General features: G+C 44.6%; 1 protein-coding gene across 1 annotated transcript; it reads right to left on the reverse strand.

Moving 5' to 3' along the window:
• Nucleotides 1-1,784: 1,784 nt before the first annotated feature.
• On the reverse strand, nucleotides 1,785-24,204 carry PRDX6 (peroxiredoxin 6). Its single transcript, XM_077823751.1, has 5 exons — nucleotides 24,045-24,204; nucleotides 17,271-17,427; nucleotides 6,789-6,935; nucleotides 5,237-5,383; nucleotides 1,785-2,788 (listed from the first exon to the last, which is right to left on the reverse strand). Exons 1-5 carry the CDS (start codon nucleotides 24,134-24,136, stop codon nucleotides 2,660-2,662), a joined length of 672 nt encoding a protein of 223 aa, XP_077679877.1. The 5' UTR covers nucleotides 24,137-24,204; the 3' UTR covers nucleotides 1,785-2,659.
• Between the last annotated feature and the right edge of the window lie 2,676 nt (nucleotides 24,205-26,880).

A 26,880-nucleotide genomic window follows, 5' to 3' on the forward strand; every position in this document is an offset into this window, starting at 1 on the left:
AGTGAAAGGTGTCTTCCCTGGCATGAAATGCATCATTTTAAATGTATGAAGAGCTGTGCGCTGTGGAGGCCTGACAACAGGGGTAGGGCTCCTGCTTCTGAGGCTAGAGATCATGGGGTCAAAGCCCATGTGTCCAGGGCTTGGGTATGAAAAGTGCTGTACATTTCTAGTTTGCAAAAAACAGCTGTTATACCAACTGGGCCATAAATTTACCCTAATTGTGAGCTCAACAGCAGGGAAAGTGGAGCCAGGTTATCAGTGTTCCAATCACATGAAAAACACTGATGGGAAAAGGCAACAAGGCCAACAAAGCCTGTTCTATAAAACCGTGTAAAAGTGAAGAATGGGCTGAGTTCCTCTGCCCACAAGGGGCTCTGTCATACAACTCAAGGACTGTGTTGAGTAAACAAAAAACGTGGGCCTGGAAGGTAACAGACTGAACTCAGCATGTCAGCAGTTAGGCCTAATTGGTAAGAAAAAAAGAGGCTGGACTATTCTGCCCATCACCCCTTTATTGAGTCCCTTTGAAAGAGGCTTTTGGGGGCAGATCAACCAAGGGATGCCTGGAGGAGGGGGGAAGGCCATCAGGCTCCCACACCAGGACTCTCGTCCTTTGCCCAGGGTTGCTGAGTCATTGCATCATGATGCAACCGCACTGTGATCTGGGCTTCCTGACCACATGAATCAAAACTCCTGCTGGAGACCCAAGATCCTACTCTGTCTTCCCTGCCCGCCCCACTATTTTCCCTCCTATCCTCTCTCTGCTTTCCATGTGATCCTAAGGTCATCTGTACCACCTGGCATCAGCACACTGTGATGAGATACCCTATCCAGCTCTGCCCAGCCTGAGAGAGACCAGTAGAGAGGGACCAGACCAGCCAGATGATGTCCCAGACCCCAGACCAGAAGATGAGCCAGGGTAACTGCTGTCATGACTGACGGGCCAGACCAGAGCATCTGGCTGTAGCTGACTTGCTGCCTGTAGCCCTGGGAACATCAACAAAGCTGTATTTCCTCCATCTTTACTACGCTGCCTCTCCCCTTTGTGCTTCTCTGTTTGTCGATTAGGAAAGGTGACCATTCTTAACATCTTGCAACTGAGCAACAAAACAAGCCCTTCCCCCCTCTTGTCCAGCCCCCAAGAAGGGAGGTCTGATGAAATAAGACTAACTGGTATCATCGCTCTTTAAATGTGAATTTGATAACCAAATCCTAACTTTGATTTACAGAATCTTTCCAGGGTAAGTGCTTTATGACTTGTTTTAGCTCCTTTTCTCTTGTGTATCCCCATCAATGACTCTCCAGGCTTTAGCATTTGTTTCTGTTTGCCATGAACTATGCAGGCTGAAGTCTCTGGTTTCCAAACCCCACCCCCTCTTTATTTAAAACTGTTTAAAGTTGGACAGCTTCCAGGTCATGTTAACACCTTTGGCTCTTTTGGCCCTTATACTCCATGGAAATGAATACAGCATCTCCCCAGGGCAAACGAGAGGGTGGGTTCAGCTAGATACAGAAAGTAAGGGTACAAAGGTATGACGTGTAAAGATAATCCTATTATTTGCTTTTGTTGAGGCTCCTGTGTTTTGAGATAATTGCTTCATTTACAAAGTTTGACTAGGATGACAAATACTACCATGCTGGCACGAATCCAGAGCTCTGGCTACCTGTGAAAGTCCCCACTGCACAACTCTACCAGGCAAGGCTATGTTATTAATGTATTTTGAGCACTAATGGTGCGTGTTGGCATGCTGAGGTAAGGGGGAGATAAAACACACTACACATACTTCTGGTAAATGCTGCTTTATTTGTTGAACTCCCCCCTCCAAAAAGAAAAAATCGTCAACTATCTAAGCAAAAAACCCCATGAGAAAGACAGGTCTATAATAAAGCCATGTCGCTACAGATGCACCTACAGCTCCTCTAATGCAGCATCAGCTTTGGTAACAAACTTGTCAAAGGCAAGTTTTTGATTAACAAGTTAGAGTAATTTTAGTTCTAAAGGCACATGGCAGCTTGGACAATTCACGAGCTACCACCCCATCCAATTTTGGCTGCTTATTCAGCAATTCTCACAGCCCAGCTGTAGCTACTTTGATAATCTTTGTCACATTGTGAATCATTATTTGCAGGGATGCGTCTCATTGTAGGATGGGATCTTTCTTTTGAAGCATGAAGTGTTTCCATCCTGCCCCAGCACCAATATTAAAATAGGAGAGACCCATGAGAACAAGCGTTCATCACTATTACAAATCCATCATCCTCTTCCATATATTAGCAGTTTCCAGTGGAGAAGCACATTTCAGTTTTCTAGCTATAAAGGTGTGTGGAGGGTGAGTACCAAGTGGATGAATAATCAAGAATTTCATATTGTACTGCTGCTGCCCAGCTGGTTTCAAGCAGATAATACAAGGCTGCTGATCACATGGCTTACCAGAACCAGCATCTGCCATGACTCTAATCAACTCTGAGCCAGCCCCAGGAAGGCTCCCCAAGAAGCTAACACCAGGCACGGCAGCTGTCAGTTTAACTGGTCTGACAACAACTCCCTGGAGCAGCCTCTGTCTGCCCTTCCCATCCCACGCAGGCCACCCCAAGGTGAACGGCTCTGCTAAAAACCACATGATCGGCAGTCTGGTATCTCTGCTGGCAGCGACTTGCTCTAAGGTTGCGGGGTGTAACGGAGATACTTCTTGCCTGACGGGAGTTCCTTGGTGAAGATTCCTTCAGGAAACAGCTTTTTGGCCTCATCCTCTGGCACGCTGGGAATAACCATGACACGGTCTCCACGCTGGTAAGAAACAGGGAATATTTTAGTGAAGCAGAGAAATCGAGGGACTCTACAAGGTTCCCGTGCTAAGAAGCGAGATTTTAACCTCCCGGACCCCCCCTTTCATTAAGGCCTTAGTCACCGTATACACTGATGTGCACATGCCATCCTCCACACCAGCGTTAAACTTCACCAGTTACAAAAGAGGTGTTACCCCTGCCGAGGCAGGAGTGGAAAATGAATATATGCTTGAGCCCATTGTGCCATATTCAGATGTGCAGCAAGACATCTGGCTGCCATGAAGCCTCTGGGACATATTCAGCAATGACTTGAACGAAGATGGGGTATGCGCGAGACAGGCATCAGTAATGCAACTTGGACCAATTCAGCAGTCAGCCGGTGCACAAGACAAGTAACACTGCAGCAGCAAAGGAAGGAGGTGCAGCCAGATAAGTAACTTACAGAAGGATGTAAAGGGAAAATAGGGGGACTTCATCTTTACACCTTTGCCTGCTACTTGTCTCCCAACCGGGGAACACGTTACACCAGCTTGCTGAGCAGTTCCTACGCGACAATACAACTCACCTGGTCATCACCACGGATCTGCTCACAAGGAGGAAGCTGACCCCGGGCTAGAAAAGTGGAGCTGCGCCCCTGTAAGCACTCTAATGCAACCACTCTAAGCCGATGGGAGGGAGCTCTGTCGGCTTAACTACTCCCGCCCCACGAGCATGGTAGCTGTGTGAGCGGGAGAAGCTCTCCCACAGACATCACACTACCCACACCGGCGCTTAGGTCCATGTCACTTATGTCGCTCAAGGGGGTGACTTTTTCACACCCAAGTGACATAAGTTATACGGCAGTGAGTGCTTGTGTAGACATCACCTAAATCTTCCCAAAGAGGGTAGAATTTCCATTAAGCCCCCCAGCTTTTGTGAATTCCCCTCTCAAAATAACTCTTCCACAACGCCACACACTTCACGCCCGGAGAAGCAGCAAAGAAAACCTTTCCCTTTGGTCCTTTATGAACACCCCAGCAATAGGAGCGGTATAAAAACCATGCTCTTTGTATGAATGCAAAGGGAACTCCCGCATCACCAGTGCAAAACTGAAGAGTCGGGAGGTGGAAGCTCAGCCAAAGTCATGAGTTCTTTTTGGAAGCTTAGCTGGTGCTGTAACACCAAGTAACTAACCCAGTGTCTACTGAGACTTTTACCACACTCCCCAGCTACAGGGCATTTCACAGCAGCAGTGAGGACTGAAGCAGGAGGATCGGAGTTCTAAGGCGTCAGCCTCTACTAAAGCTAAAAGCAACACTCCATGAGTAGTACAGCTCTATTATCCTTAAGCAGTCCCAAGTCCAAGGCCAGTGATGAACTCTAGCCAGTTCATTAAGATGATAACAAGTCAGAAGGATGCCCATAGCCAGATGGTGGATTTTACCTGCACCAGAAGATCTCACTTTAATAAGGCAGCAGTTACACATAGTGGTACTCAGCTGGGTTTTAAAGAGAGTGCTTCATAATTAGGATGAAAAGAGTCTTCCCAGTGTTATGCACGACAGGAGAGAGTTGTTTAGTTTAATCATGAAAAGCTATGAAGATTTTTCCATTAGGAAAAGTGACCTAGATGGGTCTATAAGATACCATGGATCAAACGAGACTTCTCTTTGATACAGATAACGTATGCAAGCATCAGAATGGTCAACTTCTGTAGGACATGGGTCTCCTTTCTCAGATTAAGAAAGACAAAACTCCTTTGTGGGCTCTGGAGGACTCCAGATGGTTTGTTTGCAAGAGAGTTTTTTTCTGAAACCAGGGCAGCACTGGGCTCTGCAATTGGCACAACAATTCTGCTTATCATGCACAAGCAGGAGCAGAATCCAGCTCATTCTGCCCTAACCTTGCAGAGCCCACACTGATAACAGGAGGAAAGAACTTATTATCATTAAACCAGCCACGTATGACTCTTAACGAGCGCAATGTGGACAGTGCCGTTGTTACCGTTATTTTCCCCACTGTTACTACACCTCTCAGCAGAGCTGTGTGGAGAAAGATCATTCCGTTTCATGGAGGATTGCGCTATTTTGAGATCTGGTTTGCTCTGGTTAGGAATTAAAACTCAAATTCTCCACCCCAGGGAATGGAGTCCCAACCCTGGGGCAGTCTGCATGCCTGGATTCCATCGCAACGTCGATGAAATTGGACTGTTGCAACAAAAGTCTGATTTGGCAAGATGAAACATTAGTCAGAATTCTCCCAGCCAGCTCTACTTCTCAGCCTCAAGGAGTGCCCTTAGCATGTCCCAGGATTGCAGGGATTCTCACGATCCACGTCTCTTAGCACATCCTCTGTATGATAACTACCTAACTTCACCTTGTCCTGAGAATGGGCAGAGGCTCTAGGAATGGTCCTTCTCTACACCCAGAACTGCCCTACAGCACTGGGTTGTAGCTCTATAGATATTTACCTTCCAGTCCACTGGGGTAGCAACCTTGTTCTTTGCAGTCAGCTGCAGGGAATCCACTACTCTTAGGATCTCATCGAAGTTTCTGCCAGTGGTTGCTGGGTAGAGGATTGACAGTTTCAGCTTCTTATCTGGGCCGAAAACAAACACCTGAACAGCAGAGAGACATAAGGAGCTACTCTGGGAATCTGAATAGAAGAGTAACCTGAATTTGTATCAGCTACAAGCATTTAACAGTGTCAGGTAAGCCACATTTCAGTGAGAAAGGTATTCCAATATAGATAGTTTCCCTCATCCATCAACCACCACACTGCCTCCTTCAAAGCAATTCCTGCTCCATAGAATCATAGATTATTAGGGCTTGTCTACAATACCTGCTGGATCAATGGACAGCAATCGATCCAGCGGGGAGGGGGATGGAGGGGGGGAGGGTCGATTTGTCGTGTCTATACTAGACACAAATAATCGACAGCCAAGCACTCTCCCGTTGACTCTGGTACTCCATCAGAGGGAGAGGCGCAGGCGGAGTCAACGGGAGAGAGTCAGCCGTCGACTTACCGCAGTGAAGACACCGCGGTAAGTAGATCTAAGTACGTTAACTTCAGCTACTTTACTCATGTAACTGAAGTGGTGTAACTTAGATCGATCCCCGCACTACTGTAGACCAGGCCTTTGGGTTGGAAGAGACCTCAGGAGGTCATCTAGTCCAATCCCCTGCTCAAAAGCAGGACCATCCTTCCTACCCATAATCCCTATACTCTCCCTCTTCTGAAAGGCAGTCGTGGGTCCTGTCCGTTTTAGACTGTAAGCATTTAGGACAGAACAAGTGTTATTTACATTGATGGCACTATGTTTATTATAAAACAGCCTCATCTCTTGTAGAGGAAAGATGCAGCCACACACAAAGGAAAAACGGCCATCTGCTCTTATGCAGTATCTAATATTTCAGGTGTGTGGTTTATTTTACTGTGTGGAGCATTACCACCACCTCCCTCTGTGGGTCCCTACCCTGAAAGGGGACAATAATGGTCTTTTAATGTTAGTGCTGGAGGGGAGAAGGAACGTCACAAAACAAATTTTAGGCATCCACAGGGGCCCTCTGCCCCTGTTTAGTTCTACTCCTTGCCCATTTGAGATCCCAGACAAGGAGTGTTACCGATCTCGTCACGCTCTCAGCAGGACAAAGGAGCGCAGGATCAGCAAACTAACATGTAGTTGGGAGGCAGAAGCAACTGGCTCCTGGATAGTCTCCCTCATCCGTCTCCCTACCCAACTGAGGGTAGCTATAGCTAGGAGAGGGATCACCCACCCAACCCCCCACACTGGCAAACCTCAGCGGGACAGGATTCATTGAATTGCTTTGAAGATCTGCTCCATTCTCCAGCCAGTCAGTTACTCTAGTCACTCGTATGCAATGGACTGGTTACTTAGGCTGCTGCACGGGGGTAGCGTGCTAGTACAGACAAGGCACCAGGGGCTTAGGCCCCATGTCATCCAACCCTATTCATGCCCACGCCTGGTCTACACTAGTGCCCCACATGCAGCCTGTGCTCACCACACGCGCCGTCAGCGGCATGCCATCCTTGTCCCGCTCGTCTGGGTCCAACATGCCCAGCTGGATTGAAAGGTCCCGCTTTGCATCGGCAATTATGGGAAAGGGGAGCTTCTCTGTGGGCTCATCACCATTGTAAGCATTGATGTCCTGTAGCAGGAGGGGAGAGAAAGCACAGGCATGCTCAGCACTTTCTGAAGACTCAGATCAAAAGGGTGGGGGGGGAGAAAGAGAAATCCGCTCCAATTTTACGAGCGACACCTCCAGATTTCAATGTATGGATTAACATGGTACTCCTGGGCCGAGGCAATGAGGATTCGTGGCTCAGGCGACCTTAGATTTCTGGGGTGGGGGATTCTTTTCTAAACAAGATTTTGAATTCGATTCTCAGTGCTGTAATTACCCATTGGGAGTGACATTAGCAGAGGACAAGAGGGCAGATGTGTGGAGGAACAGGGCTACAGTGTAGAGAGAAAACTTCTTTCACTTTTACAATTACAGGTACTTGCTCCCTCTCCCATCACCCACCACCACCACACTGACTGCGTGCCTGGTTTCTACCTTTGGTTTCTACCATTTTTAAGCGATAGCCTCACTGTAGTTTGTACAGAGACAAGCAAATGCCTCCCCCAGCACCGATCAGAGCTCTGTCACAAGAGATGGTTTACTGTGATGATCACTGCCTTTAAGTACAGGTTGATGTTCATTGTAGGATGTGCAAGGAGCTTTATGGGTCACTTGCTCATCCTGTATAACTCAGCCACACTCCGCTGTGGGCTTTCCTTGCCAGTGAGGCTGCCGTTCAGTGCTCTGATGTTACTCTGCAATTAAAGTGCACTACTGCTGCAAGAGGAGAGGACATTTTCTTTCCTGTACTTGCCAAACCCCATCAGTCAGTGGCATGCAGGCAGTGGGGAGCAGCCTGGGGAGGTACAGCCGGCACCAAGGGACTAGATTTAGGATCATTACAGTCTCTTACCCAACATCATGACTCCTATTTTCCTTTACAGAACTTTCCCTGGGGAGGGGAAGAATAGTATAGAAAGAACCTTGAGGCACCAACCAAAGGAACAGAGGGTTGGCCAAACTGGATCAGAGCAGAGGTCCAATTAGTCCAGTATACTGACAGGGGCCAGAACCCAGATGCTTCAGAGGAAGGGGTACACACCCCACCATAGCAGATGTGAGATAATCTGCCCCCATGTTAGGTCATGCCCTAGTCTAATAGTTGAGAGACCGACATAAGTTCCAAAGCTAGAAAAGTTTAATATTCCTTCCAAAATGTTAGCAGTGATTATAACAGCTCTGGATAGCCTTTGTATCCACATCTCATCTCTTCTGAATCTTACCCCAGGCTTGGTCTCAACAACTTCCTCTGCCAGCGAGATACACAATTTAATCTCATTGTGTATTTCACCTGATCAGTTTTGAATTTGCCCCCTTTTAGTACAGTTGAATGTGCCCTTGTCCGGGTGTAAAGGGACTGGAGGGAGAAATTGAATACTCTGTATGAGCACTAAAGCAGTAGGCAGAATGGACTTGTGCTTCCAAGGACCAGATTTTATTCTGTTGGGGGAGTCCACTGTGAAGAACAACATTACACAAACTCTGTTTATCAGTATGGCAGAAGACACTGAATTCCTTCATGTCAGCAGGGCCTACAACAGAAGTTGTAATACATATAGTGCAAATGACTGAAGCACTTTAACCTCTGTTACAAACACTATATAAAGAAAGGTTTCAGAGTAGCAGCTGTGTTTCTAGTCTGTATCCGCAAAAAGAAAAGGAGGACTTGTGGTACCTTAGAGACTAACCAATTTATTTGAGCATAAGCTTTCGTGAGCTAAGTGAGCTGTAGCTCACGAAAGCTTATGCTCAAATAAATTTGTTAGTCTCCAAGGGGCCACAAGTCCTCCTTTTCTTTTTATATGAAGAAAGTTACGTTTTACGTAGGCATGTCAATTAATCGCAGTTAACTCACAAGATTAACTCAAAAAATTAATCATGATTAATCGCACTTATAACAATAGAATACCAACTGAAATTTATTCAATATTTTTGGATGTTTTTCTACATTTTCAATATTAATTTCAATTACAACACAGAATACGAAGTGCACACTGCTCACTTTATATTATTATTTTTTATTACAAATATATGCACTGTAAACATGATAAAAGAAATAGTATTTTTCAATTCACCTCATACAAGTACTGAAGTGTAATCCCTTTATCATGGAAGCGTAACTTAGAAATGCAGATTTTTTGGGGGGTACATAACTGAACTTATGACAAATGTTTAGCATATGGGCATGTAAATGCCTTGCAATGCCGGCTACAACAGTGCCATTCAAACACCCATTCTCACTTTCAGGTGACACTGTAAAGAAGAAGCAGGCAGCATTCTCTCCTGCAAATTGTAACCAACCTTGTTTGTCTGAATGATTGGCTGAACAAGAAGTAGGACTGAGTGGACTTGTAAGCGCTAAAGTTTCACATTGTTTTATTTTTGAATGCAGGGGGTTTTTTGTACATAATTCTACATTTGTAAGTTCCACTTTCATGGTAAAGAGACTGCACTACAGTACTTGTATGAGATGAACTGAAAAATATTTTTTTTGTTTTTTACAGTGCAAATATTTGTAATCAAAACTAAATATAAAGTGAGTACTGTACACTTTCTATTGTGTTGTAATTGAAATTAATATATTTGAAAATGTAGTAAACATCCAAACATTTAAAATAAATGGTATTCTCTTGTTGTTTAAAAAGATTAATCGCGCTGTTAATCACTTGACAGCCCTAGTTTTAAGTAGTACAATGCAACATCAATCAATATCACACTTACAATATGTGCTGAAAGACCCCATATTTTGGGCAAAGTTTTTGAATTGGAGCTCAGATAAAGAGCGCTCACTGATGATGGATGTGAATCATTCAGTACATGCGATTCCACACCTCTGATAATTAAAAAGGTCCCATTACACACAGCTAGAGTCAAATTTAGACCTGGGGTAAGCAGGTACAACACATGCCGATGTCAGTAACAGTTGCACCACTTAGATCAAGGATACGTTCGGCCCCTGTTCTTTAATGGATGGAACTTTGCTCTCTAGTCAAGGCCTAGATCCAGCAATGACACCCAGGACAAGTTACCTGACTATCCTCAGTACTGGCTGGCGAGGGTAAAAAACACAAGAGAGAATGCAGACCAAGTCAGATTCGAATGGAAAATGCAATGCACATTTGCTGGGAAAAAATTACACCGTATCCACCCCACCTAGCATTAACCAAGGCCGTCAGTCTAATTTTCAGGGCAGGTTTAAAATAGCTCAGTGGTGCACAGTTTGCCTGGGCAGTGCGCTCCAAACACAGCTATTATTAATTCAAGTTTTCCAGGTCACTAATGTACAGTTATCTTCCTGATACAATTTCACTACCAGCATGGACAGGGCCTTAACAGTTCCATTTCTATTTTCCATGGACTCTCTGCCCCCTCTGGAACCGGGCACAGACAGCTCTTGGGACTTCAAGGCAGCAGAGCGAACAAGGCTATTTTTATAAAGCAAGTTTTAAGGTTTTGGAATGGAAAAGACAGGTGAACAAGGAGACTATTAGGAACCCGTAAGAACAACTTATCTTCCAGGCCTGGCTGTGATGGGGTGTTCAGCTCATGCTTGCCCTGAAAGGGTTAATGAAGACAAAGAAGGGGGCTAATTAACCCAACAGGCTGGCAGCTGAGAGATGGCTAAGTAATCCCCTGACTGAGTGAGGGAGGCCAGCTAAGGAGGAATCAGCTAGATTGGGGTTATAAAGGCAGGAAATTCACAGCAGAAAGGGGACTGCAGTCACTCCCTGGGAGAGGGGAAGTGTGTTTGGGCTGGAAAACCCAGAGAGAGAGAGGAAGGTAGGAGAGGGCTCAGGGAAAGGCAGTGAGGCTTAGAAGGGAACAGACTTTGATTGCTGGCTGGAGGGTCCCTGAGCTGGAACCTGGAGTAGAGGGTGGGCCTGGGTTCCCCTGTCTGTCAAGTCCTTTCCAAGTCCCATTTAAAAATGTATTTATATAGTTTGTAGTGACTTGCTTAGTGTTTATGCAGCATAGTAAGAGCAGAGCCACTGTGCCAATTAGAGTTTGTAGAACTGCAAAAAGTCTGAGGCAAACAGACCATGTTTTCCCAGAACAGCAGCTCTCTTGCTACCAGCACTGAACTATTTCTCCCGTTTTCATCGGAGTCTCCCACACAATATCAGTATCTATGTGAAGACTGATCCTTTGGTTATGTGTCACAGCCAACTCTTTATTGCCATAAACCTAATGCGGTGCTAATTCCTCAAGGATATTTTAAATTTGTTTGTTACCACTCAACTCCTAATGAGTCTAGAAAAGCCTCTCTATATTCTCTTTATGCTACTCTAAGACTTCTACAATCCCCACAGCATGGCAACAATATTTTATAAAATTAGACAGATGTCTTGTTACTACTATTTATATCTTGTATAGAATTAAGCTGTGAGCTTTTGGGGGCTGAAATAATCTTTATCTCTACTGCAGCCTCCTAGCTAGAGCTGTGTGAATAATTGGGTTTGGGTTTTTCTGGTTTGGTGGCCAAACAAGGTGGAGCGCTGTTTTGGTTTCACCCAAAACAAAATGCAAGTTGGTTTGGGGTTTTTTTTTCTTTTTCTTTTTTTGATGAACTGAAGTTAAAAAAAAATCAAGTTTGACCAGAATCTAACATTTTGTTTCACAAACAGTGTTCCGTTTGATGTTTTTACTTTTAAAAAGAAACTAAAATTAAAAAAAAAAAACACACACACTTGTTGTGGGTGCAGTAAAACAGAAATGTGCTAGGAGTAGAGCTGGGTGAAATCCTTCAGACAAAGCAGCACAGATTCAGGTTGACAAACATTTCACAAATTGGTGTTTAATTTGCTGAGTTGTTTCTGTTGGAGGGAAAAGTAAATTGTGGATTCTTTGTAACTTGAACTTTGAAGTCTTTAAACCACGATTTGAGAACGTCAGTAACTCAGCCAGAGATTAGGGGTCTGTTACAGGAGTGGGTGGGGGAGGGTCTGTGGCCTGCAATGTGCAGTAGGTCAGGCTAGATGATCATCAAGTCTGTGAGTCTAAACAGAGTGCTGCTCTATAAAGGGATCTAGAAAGCTCACTGAACGGACTGTTCAATCCAGAGCAAGAGAGTCTCCAAATTTAGAGTCAGACAGGGTGCCTAAACCAAGTCTTAGCTTTCCTCTGGCCTTTCATACCCTCTCACCACAAGAGTCATCAGCAAGGTACTGGCTGCGCTAGTCCCTGTTTGGTGTTGCGCTGTCGGTCAGTCTTTGGACTGGATTATTCTCTTTTAATTAAAGGATTGTGGCTTTTCTGAACCATTGTAAATCCCCAGGCACCTCATGAAATTCTGTATGAAAAAAAGTGAACTGGCTTCACGGGAAGTCTGGAGGGTAAAGTGCACAACTGCCAGTTTCTCCAGTTTATTTTTAGCAGCAGAGTCCTGAGATCTAAGTTTACTCTATAGCCTGGTGTGATGTGCAGCGAGCGGTTTAGTGGATGAAGACATGGCATTCTGGACTTTCATCTAAGTCTACGAGGCACGTGGCAGGAGTCCAGAAAAAGCTTCAAGAAAATGATTTGGTGGCTGCAGTCCAGTCTAGCAGGGGCAGCTTCCTGCATTACAACTTACACTGTGTTTGGCATTCAGAGAGCAAGGGCTAATTTGACAATAAATGCACCGGCTTGCCTGGAAAGAGGTCTCACCCATTTCTAGATCCAGGCAGCCCATCACTAACGTAATGAACCAATAAAAGGAAGCTGCTAGATGGATTCATAGGCATGCAGCATTATCCTGCATCATTCCACAAAGCTTCAAAGTCTCTCCATCAAAACTGAAAAACAAAATTAAACTCCACTATAGCCATCTCCACTGTTTTGATATAGGTAAATATTCTTGTTTCTATTACAGCCCCTGAAATGTATCCAGTTTAGAGCTGTTGATGCTTCCCAGAAATAATTCCATGATATTTTTCCTTTCCTCACCTGTTTATTGAAAGATTATTAGCATGATTATTTGTTTTGAGAGATCTGCTCCAGAAGGAGCCAATCCTTTTCATGCAAATACCCCTAAATGAGAGTAAAACAAAGAGGAGAAGCAGCACAGAAGCAGCAATATCTAAGACAGAACCATCGCTAAACAGTTCAGAGGTTCAAAATGCTTTAAGTGACCCATCAGATACATAACTCTGGATCAATCAAGTGTCTTCATTCAGGAAAAGCTGAGCCTGGAGGAAGAATCCACAGGATTTAGTTATGACTTCTGAGAAGCTAAGTCATTCCAGTCTCTCCCCTACTGCCACAGAGCTTCATAAAAAGTAACTGCAATCTGCACCTTTCAATGCAGTGAAACAATCCAAGGCTCTTTCAGCTCCCCTATACACTGGTATTTCCCTCTGTCCAAGTTAAAATAAGCCGGTGTCAGTGAAGCGAATGGCAGTAGGCTTTTCTCACCTGAAGATGCTGAGGGTAGTTGGGCTGAGACAGCAATGAAAAACAGGACCATCGATGCCTGCTAAGGTAATAGTAGCATCAGATGTTGGTGATCACTGCAGTGATCATTTAGCTTGGGGAATGAAGATCTCACTTTCTGAAAGCTATTTGTCACTTGCTTACATCAGCAGAACATCAAATACTGAAATTTTCCTTCTGATCACTTAATTGAAAGATGAAAATATGTTTTCACTGACTGCATATGAAGACTACTACAGCTTGTGAGTGGGCAGGCAAGTTATAACCTGACTGATGCCACTGACAGACTACTAGAGAACAAGCTCCGTTGGTACAAGAGGGAAACGTCACTTCTGCATATATAAAATGGGACACTGACTGTATAGCAAGTTGAACCATAATTTATATAACTTCAGCGCTTCTTCTCCAGTTATCACAAAGCTCTTCATAAGCATTAATGAATTAACATGGGGCTGGACAGGACCTTGAAGAGTCATCAAGTCCAGCCCCATATGCTGTGGCAAGACCAAGTAAACCTAGACCGTCCCTGACAGGGGTTTGTCCAACCAGTTCTTAAAAGCCTCCAATGATGGGGATTCCACTGCCTCCCTTGGAAGCCTATTTCAGAGCTTAATTTAAGGGCTGTTATAAATAGGATGGTGATCGATTGTTGTCCAAATCCACTGAAGGTAGGACAAGCAGTAATGGGCTTAATCTGCAGCAAGGGAGACTTCGGTCAGATATCAGGAAACACTTCCTAACTCTAAGGATAACTCAGTATCGGAACAGGTTACCAAGGGAGGTTGTGGAATCCCCATCGTTGGAGGTTTTTAAGAACAGACTGGAAAAACACCTGTCAGAGGGTCTAGGTTTACTTGGTCCTGCCTCAGCGCAGGGGGGCTGGAATAAATAACTTCTTGAGGTCCCTTCCAGCCCGACACTTCTATGGTTAATCCAAAGAGAAGTTTGCTGGACAATAGCAGCACAGATTGAGAAAACTGACTCTTTAGCTAAATTATGCTCCTTCTCTAATCTCCTTTTTGTTAGATCTAGTTATGAAAGAAGCTGCAATTTAAAGGGCAATCCTTACTTCATAGGCCTCAGTCTAGGATTTCATGCAGTCTGCCTTTGGCTAGACAGATGATGACCAGCTTTCATCTACAAACCAGTTTGCTATCTCTGGTCATTAAAGCTGTCTGCTGTGTTCAACAACTGAGCAGGGGTCTCTTGGTGCTTTGCTCCTGGCTTGTTGCTTACAGACGAGTTGAATTGTGATCATCCCAGTTCAGTGCTCTGGATCTCCAGCATTACCCTAATCACTTCTCTAGTTCTCCTGGGATCTATCCTGGCATTTCAACAGTTTAATGACCAGAGGAACATAGACATGTGGATTGTCTCCAGTATCAAATGTACAAAGATGATTCCAAAATCAATCAGTTGTCTTTGCTTCTGTTAAGAACAGCCTTCCATACTTCGTAAGTTAGATGCTAACAAGAAAGAGCTGTAACCCACTGGAGCATCCCACTGGTGTTTTATCATCTCTCCCTCACTAATCCTGTCTCTGATGCAGCAGGGCTCTTTTCCACTTACTTCAAAAGCTCATAGTCCCAGTGTGACCCTCTACTCTCAAACTCACATTAACCAACTGGTGAAGGTGTCATGCCATTGTCTTAGAGTCAACTTCTGTTTATGACTCACACCATCCCTACCAGGATGCTGAAACTGAGCAGTCTGATTCAAATCCTAGTTCATTTTCCTTTTAGGAACCATTTTGAAGCCTAATCTCTAGTTTCCAGTGGAAACTTGTGCACATTAAACAGACATTTCAAGGTTTTCTATAATGCTGTACATCTATAGGCTGCTTCAACAGTGAGACAATCTCCCAGTTCATGAGAATTGGCAACATTTGCTAGAGCCACCCATGAACAGAACAGCAGTGACTGCTGGAGACCAATATTCAGTTGTATTGGTAGAACTCTGTGGGGATGGAGGACTGGAAGAGCTGGGGTTATTGCAAGTCAGGATTGAAATGTGTTCACAAGAGCTGAGAGGAGAAGTTATTCATAGATTTTAAAGCAAGGATTATGATCTTAGTCTGACCGCCTGCATAACAGGCCATAGACTTTCACATAGTAATTCCTGCCTCAAGCATGTAACTTCTGATTGAACTAGAACAGATCTTTCAAAAAGGAAACATCCAATCTTTATTTAAGACTTCAAGTGACACAGAAGCTACCACATCCCTTGGTAAGTTGTTCCAATAGTTCGTTAGCCTCACTCAAACATTTGCACTGCATTTCTAGTCTGAACTTCTCCGGCTTCCCACTTCCAGACACAGAATCTTCTTCTGCCTTTTGTCTTGTGGATTAGAGTCCTCTCTTAGATAAACCTTCTTGCTGTAGGGACTTCCAGAAGATGATCAAAGCACCTTTAGTCTTCTCTTTGATAAGATAAGTAGATTGAACGTCAAAGCTCATTAAAAAGCACATTTTCCAGACCTGAAATCACTCGTAGCTCTTTTCTAAACCCTGTCCAATATTTCCACATCTTTTTTGAAGTATTGATACTAGCACGGTGCACAATATTTCAGTAATGGTCTCACTATAGTCCTATACAGACGTAACACCACTTCCCTATTCACACTCATTTTCCAACTTCCGCAGCAAAGGATAATTTCAGCTCTCTTGACCAGGCACCACATTGGGAGTGCACATTCAGGTGGTTATCAACCACAACCCTTTTCTCAGTCTATCCTGCAGGTCTCAGCAATTGCTGACTTTTCTATGAGGGCATCATTTTGTTCCCATACACATTAGGAAACTCCCTCCTGCCTAGCTCCTAATTTGAAGGAATTTTGTGCTGCAAGAATGATTAGGATGCCATGAACACTGGACTATGCCAAGAGTGATTAAGGCAGCATTAAGGAAGTGACTAATACAAAGCCATACTCCTTTCCATATGGTGGAGGCAGAGCCTTAGCTTCAAAGCTTGACAATCAACCACTTCAAGAACGAAAAGAAAAGGTGAGGGATAGACAGGGCAGAGCTGAGCCAGCTGAGTCATATCCTCTAATAAAATTACAAATATCTGCACTCTGATCAAAATACTGAGCCCACTGATCAGGCATGGGAGAGAGTCAAAAACAAACAAAAAAAACCCTACAAGCAGCAAAGATTTCTGAGACCCAGAACCTGGGGTGGAGGTAGAGTAGTGACGAGAAGGTGTAGCCTGGCCAATTGTTTAACTACACTGACAGTTTGTTCTTAAAAATGTTCGAGACTGAATTTAGCCACATTTATTGTCTAAATACAAAGCAGCACAATATGAAAAAGGGACAGAAGTACCTTCGTTCCGGGAAGCAAATTCTCGCAGCATGTTCACATTATGTAAAAGGTGTGCTTCAAAGTCATGAATGTCAGCTGGTAGTATTTACAGTGTGATTTTTACAAGTTTCAAGACTCTTTATACTTAATTAAAAATCCAACCCACCAGTTCCTTAACTTGTTGTTCTGTTCCTTTCTTAGCTGTTTAAATACTACATCCCAAACTAGTTGGGCGTAGAGGTACAACCTAACCTGCGCTAGCATATGCCATTCGTGTATTGTGGCTTTGATAGGCTTCCTGTTTTCTAATGACAAAGTTGCCTTCAGCTTTGCAGTGTTGTGGGATACTTGGTATGGGTGTACAGAACTGAAGGGAGAGCAGAGTACATTCAGTTAACATAACTTTCCAACACACATCTATTTATATTTTAATACCATACACATACCCATTAATGTGGTGTATACTACACCTACCATATGTATTGGCAACGAGTGTATGTCTGTCAGTCAGTCAGTGGCTTTATTCCATTAGTGTGCTTATGTTACAAAGCAAGACCAACCCTTCTGCATGCTAGTAATAATACAGGCAGTTATTCAGGGCTCCCTCACAGAATTCCCTGCTGCCAACTCTTCACCCCCAGCATACCTTACTCCAGGCGAGATGGTCACTGACGTCATCAATAGAGAGGGCTATCATTTTAACGTTGCGCTTTTTGAACTCAGGGGCCAGCTTTGCTGCTCGACCCAGCTCAGTGGTGCAAACGGGAGTGAAGTCACGGGGATGAGAGAAGAGGATGCCCCATCTGAAAGGGAACAGAATGGAGAACAGCAACAGAATGAGCCCAGATTCTGATTAGGAATCTGTTAGACACAGGGAGAAATACCCAGCTGCAGATGGTATTTTAAGCTTGCTGGCCTCAGGAATTAAGTGCACTGTTCATCTCCTCATCAACTGAGCAAGGAATTCCTTTAAGAGATCCTCCTTGTGTCTCCATCACTGTAAGAGGCTGAGGTGAAGCAAATCTTGCAGAATGACCCTTCAGGCTTTTAGAACTCTTCTCCCCAATCCTCACTCTTCATTCTCATCTCCCTGTTTTGCCTCTCCACTTTAGCTTAATGATGCCCACAGTTCACATGTCACCATATCAAAAGATAATAAACTAAAAAACTTTAAAGTGATTTGTCTCCAGTGGCTGCCACTTCCACTCCCATCCTCCAGGACAAACGTTGCATTTCTTTGTCAAGTAGAATCACCATAAAGTTAATGCCGATGTATACGGTATACTCGTTAGACCTTTTTAGTGCCACTGGAACAAGACTCCGCTACTAAGTCACCTGAATTAACATCCTGAAAGGGTCACTGATATTTTACAACCTCAATTATTACCTTCTGTGCAGTTTTCATCTGGTCAGTCACCTCTAGATGGGGACACCCCTTCAAAATAAGGTGCTGGGTCTTGTCCTGGCATAGTTTGTTATACTGAACCTCAGAATAGTAGTAGTTAGCAGCTATGTGCCGTGATAGCTCTAGGTTCTGGTGTGATAAATAATACCTAGCTCTTACATAGTACTTTTTATCAGTAGATATTAAAGTGCTTTATAAAGGTGGTCAGTATACCTGAACCTCTTTTACAGATGGGCAAACTGAGGCATGCAGAGGGGACATGACTTGCCCACGCTCACCTATCAGGCCAGTGGGGTGGGGTGAGGGGGGTCTCCTGCATCCCAGTCCATTGCTCTATCCACCAGGCCACATCACCTCCCCATTGATAAGCTGGGAAGGACCGTTTTAAAAGTAAATAAATAAATTAAAAAAATGGGGAAACAACCCACATAAGCACTATACAAAGAGTCTTCAGAGATGAAGAACTTTCTGTAAGTATGACTCAATAATTAAAAAGGAAGAAGTAAGCATTTCTTAGAACACTTTTAGCTAGGTAACTGGGATCTCCATAACGGCTAAAAGTGACAGGACCTCATGCCGTGAGCTCATTAGTAATCCCAACATCAAGTTTCTCTAAGAAAAATCCTGACCCCAGATACATACAGTACTTGCCACACAGCATTTTTTTTACTTGACCCACAGTAGACATGAAACACATTAGTCCACACTAGCCTGTGCAGCCTCCACCTTATGTGATCTGCACCAGCAGTGTTTACCCAGGGACAAAACAAGTTACAGTTTAGCTCATAGATCTGAATTACTGTGTGATGAGCATGGTTGTTAGGGGAGTTTATGGCTTTGCACCTTTTTATTACTGTATATTATCTGGTGAAAACTACCCAGCTAACTTGTAACAACACTGAAATATAAAAACTCAAACTGTTGTAGAGATAAGGCAGAAAATCTGCCAAGTTTGGCTACTATAGACTTGCCAATTTTCAAAATATGCCATGGGGAGCAACGTAAAATTGAAAGTAACTCCCAATTGCACTTCCTTTTAGGGCTGTCTCATGATTAATCACACTGTTAAATAGATGGTATTCTATGATAGTTTAACTATTTTTGGAGGTTTTCTACATTTTCAAATATATTTATTTCAGTTACAACACAATGCAAAGTGTACAGTGCTCACTTTATATTTATTTTTTATTAAAAGTATTTGCACTGTAAAGAATAGTATTTTTCAATTCACCTAATACAAATACTGTAGTGCAATAACTTTATCATGAAAGTACAACTTACAAATGTAGAATTACGTACAAAAAAGTGCACTCAAACAAAACAATGTAAAATTTTAGAGCCTAGAAGTCCCCTCAGTCCTACTTCTTGTTCAGCCAATCACTCAGACAAACAAATTTGTTTACATTTTCAGGAGATAATGCTGCCCACTTCTCATTTACGTCACCAGAAAGTGGGAATAGGTGTACTCATGGTACTATTGTAGCCGGCGTTGCAAGATATTTATGTGCCAGATGCTAAAGATTTATTATGTCCCTTCATGCTTCAACCACCATTCCAGGGGACACACATCCATGCTGATGATGGGTTCCGCTCAGTAATGATCCAAAGCAGTGCAGACCAACACATGTTCATTTTCATCATCTGAGTCAGATGCCATCAGCAGAAGATTGATTTTCTTTTTTGGTGGTTCGGATTCTGTAGTTTCTGCATCAGAGTGTTGCTCTTTTAAGACTTCTGAAAGCATGCTCCACATGTCATCCCTCTCAGATTCTTAAATCTTGGGTCGAGTGCTGTAGCTATCTTTAGAAATCTCACATTGGTACCTTCTTTGCGTTTTGTCAAATCTGCAGTGAAAGTGTTCTTAAAATGAAGAACACGTGCTGGGTCATCATCCGAGACTGCCAGAACATGAAATATATGGCAGAATGCAGGTAAAACACAGAGCAGGGGACATTAAACTCCTTGGGGGAGAACTGTGTCACAAATTTAATTAATGCATTTTTTTTTATGAGTATCAGCATGGAAGCACATCCTCTGGAATAGTGGCCGAAGCATGAAGGGGCACATGAATCTTCAGCACATCTGGCACATAAATATCTTGCAATGCTGGCTAAAAAAGTGCCATGCAAAAACCTGTTCTTATTTATAGTGTCACCAGACAGTGAGAAGAGGGGCAGCATTATCTCCTGTAAATGTAAACAAACTTTTTTATCTTAGCAATTGGCTGAACAAGTAGGAGGACTGAGTGGACCTGTAGGCTCTAAAATTACACTTTCATGACAAAGAGATTACACTACAGTACCTGTATGAGGTGAACTAAAAAAATACTAATTTCTTGTTTATCATTTTACAGTGCAAATATTTATAATCAAATATATACACTTTGATTTCAATTACAACACAGAATACAATACACCTCTACCCTGATATAACGCGGTCCGACATAACGCGAATTTGGATAGAACGTGGTAAAGTAGCGCTCCGGGGAGCGGGGCTGCTTTACCTTGTTATATCTAAATTTGTATTACCGCAAGCAGTTCCTCTGCACCTCCCCCCCATTACTTGCTGTGGCCCCCCCGCCCCAGCTCACCTCTGCTCTGCCTCCTCCCCTGAGCACGCTGCAGCTCTGCTTCTCCCCCCTCCCAGGCTTGCCAGGCCAATCAGCCTGGGAGGGGGGAGAAGTGGCACTGCGGGGTGCTTGTGGGAAGAGGCGGAGTGGAAGTGAGTGGGGGGGGGTGCAGAAAGTAAGGGGGGGGCAGAGGAACCATTCCCAGCCCCAGCTCGCCTCCGCCTCCTCTCCTGAGCGCGCCATCGCCACTCTGCTTCTCCCCCCTCCCTTCCAGGCTTCCCGTGCCAAACAGTTGATTGGCGCGGCAAGCCTGGAAGGGAGGGAGAAGTGGAGCAGCGGCGGCACGCTCAGGGAAGGAGACGGAGGCAGAGCAGAGGTGAGCTGGGGCGGGGAGCGGTTCCTCTCCCTACTCCGATACAACACGGTCTCACCTACAAGACGGTAAGATTTTTTTGGCTCCTGAGGACCGCGTTATATCGGGATAGAGGTATCGATATGAAAATGTAGAAAAACATCCAAATTAATTTTTTTGGAGTTAATTGCATGAGTTAACTGCAATTAATTGACAGCTCTACTTTCTTTGCTTATTTAGCTGACTGAGTGGTGCAGAATGAACTATGCTCAAATAGTTTGTAGTCCAGTAGGAATACCTCCAAAGGTCAAATGCTGAACTGCATGTACAGAGGGTAACAGGCTGAGGATTACGAAAACCCATGACTGTGCCTAGAAACCCAGCAATGGATTTTGAAGAGTGGTTTACAGGAATCTGATTTTATGGATATTCCCTTCTCTGGCGTGCACACACACACAGACAGACTAGCTGGGGCTCCTGGCCGGTGTCTTGACCCTCAATAACAGGGTTTTTTTTGTTTGTTTGTTTTTTTAAAATAGAGGGATTTTTAGATCTGACTGCATCCAAAAGCCACCATCCTACACATCCAAACGAGACCAGTATAGCAAACCTCAGTCTGTTCCATCCCCCAAGCTCAGTCAGCTGACAGGACACGCATTTGTATCTGACAGAAGCCCAGGTAAATTATTCTGATATGTAAATGTGAACCCTAGTCCCAAAGGAATCTGGATTTTTTAAAATTTACTTCCCCCGCTACTTAGATGAACTCTGTGCGCTTCATTTCCACCAGCACCGCCTACCTATAACATAGGATAATGGTCTTATCCCTCCCTTGTAAAGTGCTTTGAAATATACTAAGCATTGCTAAGTTTTGTCTATAGATTGGGCTTGGAATGGAATCAATTCACTCCACCATTGCTAATCTTGGGATAAAAAACGACAACCCAAGTTTACAGAAAACTTTGCACCTCAACGATGCCTTCCATGCAAGGAACTCAAAGGGCTTATCTACACTTAAAATGCTACAGCAATACAGCTGCGCTGCTGTGGCATTTCAGTGTAGACACTACCTCTGTAGATGCAGGTAATCCACCTCCCCAAGAATTCTTTCAACGACTGAGCACTGTCTACCTGGGGATTTAGGTCGGCATAACACCACTGCTCAGGGGTGTAGGTTTCTCACACCATTGACGGATGTAGTTAAACCAACCTAATATTCTAGTGTAGACCAGGCCAAAGTACTGCAAATACAATAATGAACTGAGATCATACCCCTAAGAGGTAGCACACATGTCACAGATAAGGAAACTGAAGCTCTGGGAAGTCAAGTCACAGGAAGGGTGTGATAGAATAAAGAGAACCCAGTTTGATTCCCAGTATCCTGCGATGAGTGCTAGAGCAGTGGTGCCTAGTCTGTGACCCTGGAGGGCAGTTGTGATAAGCAGAACATTTGTTTGATTATGAATGGAAAGCAAATACCCTAAGCTGTGCCCTGGGCCTCTGCATCAGTCTTGCTGCTACCTGAGGGAAATGTGGTGCACGGCCTCCCACCAGTCTCCCACAGCCCAAGGAGCAGCGCCAGGAGCATTCCCATAGTTCTGTCCCTCCCCTTGGCTGTCTGCTGCCCTTTTGAAATAATATATTTGGCCCTCAGGTGGCAAGCTTTGGGCACTACGGCAACAGACTGTTTCCTCATGGAATACATGAACACAGACCATTTCAAAACCATCCCCTTCTGCAGGGCTGGCTTTTGTGCTGCTATCAAACTCCACTAAGGGCCCAGCAGCAGTCCAGTGACAGTCAATCACAGTGGCTTCTCCAGCTCAAACCAAGTCACACAACGGTGGCCCTACCCAGTGTAGAGATTTCATCTTTTTACTATCCCTACTTCCTTCACTACCAAATCTAATACGTCTCCTTTTATTCCACCATTCAGGGCACCTGACAGCGCATGGTGCTATGTGAACTGTCTCCAGCAGCATAGTTCCTCTACTTACTCTCTCAAATCTTCTTTAATTTCATGCCACCAGATTATGTTGAAAAATTGCTGCCTTTTAATGCCCTACCAGGAAACTGCCGTCACCCCAGACCCATAAAACGCATTTGAAATGACTGTTACTATAATTTCAGATGAACAAACATTGGACATTAGATATTGAACAAACTGGCACAGCAGCATCTTTTTATTTCAGTCACATTGCTTTGGGGGCTGAGGTTGTTCTACACACAGCATGAAAGTTAACAGTCTTTTATACTTCCCCCTTGGGGAAATGGGGTATAAAGATACAGATTTGTTTCCAAGTTCCATTGTCTGATCTGTTTGCCTTTTTTGTTATTTAATATGAGTAATCGGACATGAAATATTAGAGCTTGTTTACACAAGGTCAGAAATGACTCAGCTGTTTCAAAGCCTACATGGGATCCTGTTCTTTCCAAATCCCACACTGGTTCATACCAGTAAGTGTCATCCTCGGATACTGAGCAACTGGCCTGATAACATATGTTCTGGCAACGTGGGCACAGCCCTTTGTATTTCACACTACAGCATGCTCCCTATTAGCGTTATGGAAGACACATGCGCTTTAGACTGAATAGTAACTATGGTGAGCTAAATCCTCAGTCCCCTTTTAACTACTGTACTTGCTGTGTTCCACTGATGAACAACAGACAGTCTAGCGGTCCTATGCAGAGTTCCCCAGGAAGGTACGTTATGCATGGAGCTGTCGACTGTGAAAATACTGGCCTATAGTAGTGTTACTATGGAAATACCTCTTTCAAACTTCAAGGGATTGCCAGACAGCTTAGTCCCAACATTTAGGATTTGTAAGAAATGTTGCAGAAACAAACAGTCAGCCATTATCCCCTCCCCGCCAGAGAGGAAAAGAGCCCAGCCACTTCTTCCCCCTCACCTCCTAGCCCTATAACCCCCCAGAGAGAAGGAAAGAGGAACCCCCCCAAAGCCTCTTAACCCTATAGCTCCGCCTAGAGAGAGAAGGAAGAGAAGCCAGCCCACCCCCGCAGACCTCGAAAGCCGGGGCGGTGGGGGTCTCTGTCCCCTACCCCGGGCCCCCCCGACACGGCCGGCGCCACTCACGAGTCTCCCAGGAAGTCGTGGAAGCGGATGCGGCCGTGCGTGGTGTCCACCTCGAAGTTAGGGGCCTCGTCCCCCAGCAGCAGTCCCGGCATGGCTGTCGGCCTGACTCCCCGCGGGCGACGTGCTGGAACTGCGGCGGCAGCAGCCGATACAGCCTCCTGCAGGGGGCGGGGCCCGGTTGCCGCAGGCGGGGCGGCCGCTGATTTGTAGCGGAAGGAGCAGATAGCGTCTTGCAAGGTGCGCAGCTAGTGGCTAGAGCAGCGGCCCGGGGGCTAGGACGCCTGGGTTCCAATCCTGGCTCGGCCCCTGGCAAGTCACGTCACTCTGTGTGTTTAGCGTGCAAGCCCTCGAAACAGGGGCTGTCTCTTGTCACGTGTTGGGGTCGCATCTAGCCTAGTGGTCCCCAACATTTTCCATCACGCCCCCCCATTAACGGTAATGGAACCTGTGCGCACCCCCCACCATGATTGGAAGCCTGGAGCTGAGGCAGGAGGCTGGGGGGCTGGGAGAGGGCCAGGGCTGGAGCCCAAGCTGGGGCTGAGTCAGGGCTGGGGGCAGAGTGGAACCCAGAGTTCTGGGTGGCACTCCCTCCTGCCCTCCCCGTCCCCCCCCCCCGATGTTCTTCCACACCCCTCAGTTTGGGAACAAGTGATCTAGCCCTTGGTTAGGGCTTCTAGGCCACTACCCAAAATACAAATAGGAATCACACCAATAACATGCAAACATCACTTCCATAACCCAGTTCTCAAACATTAAGGAAATAGTTTAATACTATTTTAAAGACAGAACAATTAACTCTAAATAGCAACTAACCTTTATTAAGACAGTATGAGGATAAGCAAGCAACATGAAAAAGAATAATAAAAAAGCAGCATTTTATAAAAACATACTCTATTAACACAACTTTTTGTATCAGCTTCTCTGAGAAAAGCTCTTAGGATAGTATTACTGGCCAGAGGTGCAGCTGTCTGCACAAGGAAAAAAGTTGCCCCTTAAACATATAATGTACTGGTGGCTAGAAAAGAATTTGCAGGATCAGAGCCCAAGCATGTGTGTAATTTTACTCATATGAGCAGGCCCATTGCAGAAATGTGTGTAAAGTTATGCATGTGTGGCTTTAGAACATAAGAATAACCACAGGAGTGGATCAAACCAGTGAATAGCCCAGTATCCAGTCTCTGATAGTGGCCAGTGCCAGATGTTTCAGAGGGAACGAAAAGACCAGGGCAATTTCAAGTGATACATCCCTGTCATTCAGTCCCAGCTTCTGGTAGCTGGAAGTTTAGAGACATCCAGACTATAGGGTTGTGTCCCTGACAATCTTGGATAATAGCCATTGATGGACCTATGCTCCAGGAATTTATCCAATTCTTTATATTTTTAATCCAGTTATACTGTTGGCCTTGACAATATCCCATGGCAATGAGTTCCACAGGTTGACTGTGCATTGTGTGAACTATTTCCTTTTGTTTTAAACCTCCTGCCTACTAATTTCATTGAGTGATTCCTAGTTCTTGTGTTGTGTAGGATGTAAATAACATGTCCTTATTCAGTTTCTCCACACCATTCATGATTTTATAGATTTCTCTCATATCCCCTCTTAGGTCTCCTTTGTAAACTGAACAGTCTGGTCTTTTTAATCTCTCCTCATATGGCAGCCGTTTCATACCCCTAATATTTTTGTTGCCCTTTTCTGAACCTTTTCCAATTCCAATATATCTTTTTTCAGCTGGGGTGACCAGAACTGCATGCAGTATTCAACATATGGCCATACCATGCATTTATATAGTGGCATAATGATATTTTCTGTTTTATTAGCTATCCCTTTCCGAATAGGTATTCTGTTAGCTTTTTTTAGCTGCTGCAGAACATTGAGCAGATGTTTGCAGAGAACTATCCACAATTACTGCCAAGATCTTTTTCTTGAGTGTTAAAGCTAATTTAGACCCCACCCTATTATATGAATAGTGAGGATTATTTGCAGGACTGGGGCCAAAATTAGAAAAATGCAGACTTTAGACTGAAGAGAATTTATGTAAAACGACAAAGGGCTAAATCTAGTCAGCTGCTGAGCACTGAAATCAGGATTTGGGCCCAAGGCTGTTTAAGTATACGCTGGATCATTGTAACAATTTGTGAACAATGATATGAGGCATTAGACAATTTTCTTTTAAACCATAGCTTGCATTCTGCAGCTTCTGAATTTGCACTGGGATTCAAATAAATACCTCATGTGGGCTAAATCCATCCTATGTGGTGGATGATTTACTCAGACCTACAATGAAGGTTTCTGGGAGAGACGATTTCACACACAGTGAATCCATGAGCCTACTCAGGGCACCCATGCAGTGCAGTGCACCTTCTGTGCCCATGAGACTGTGCCATGAGAGACGCCCTCAACCTTCTCTCTCCACACACAGTGCACATGGCCCCTGTCTCCCCAAGCACTGGGGGGGGGGGGGGCGTAACCATGACTCCTCAAACTCTCCCACCCTCAGGTTGCTGCTTCTTGACTCACAAAACTGATCCCACGTGACCACCTCTATCTTGCCCTGCCAGGGCCCCACAAGCCCTGCATGATACTGACCCCCCCACCCCCCCCCGGGCCCACCCCGCAGCGCTGACTGCTGGCGCTCCCCCACCTCTTCCTCTTGGCGCCTGGGGAACTGAAGCATCTGACAGGTTTCAGAGTAGCAGCGGTGTTAGTCTGTATTCACAAAAAGAAAAGGAGTACTTGTGGCACCTTAGAGACTAACCAATTTATTTGAGCATAAGCGTTCGTGAGCTACAGCTCACTTCATTGGATGCGTTCCCTGAAGTGAGCTGTAGCTCAGGA

This window comes from Eretmochelys imbricata, chromosome 8 (assembly GCF_965152235.1).
Source record: "Eretmochelys imbricata isolate rEreImb1 chromosome 8, rEreImb1.hap1, whole genome shotgun sequence".
NCBI classification, from domain to species: Eukaryota; Metazoa; Chordata; order Testudines; family Cheloniidae; genus Eretmochelys; species Eretmochelys imbricata.

Excerpts from the sequence above, each read along its gene's own strand:
- PRDX6 (XM_077823751.1), bottom strand. The coding sequence starts at position 24,136 with ATGCCGGGACTGCTGCTGGGGGACGAGGCCCCTAACTTCGAGGTGGAC. Across the intron at positions 17,428-24,044 it reads CACGACTTCCTGGGAGACTC|ATGGGGCATCCTCTTCTCTC; the intron begins GTGAGTGGCGCC and ends GTTCCCTTTCAG. Across the intron at positions 6,936-17,270 it reads ACCATCTCGCCTGGAGTAAG|GACATCAATGCTTACAATGG; the intron begins GTATGCTGGGGG and ends CTCCTGCTACAG.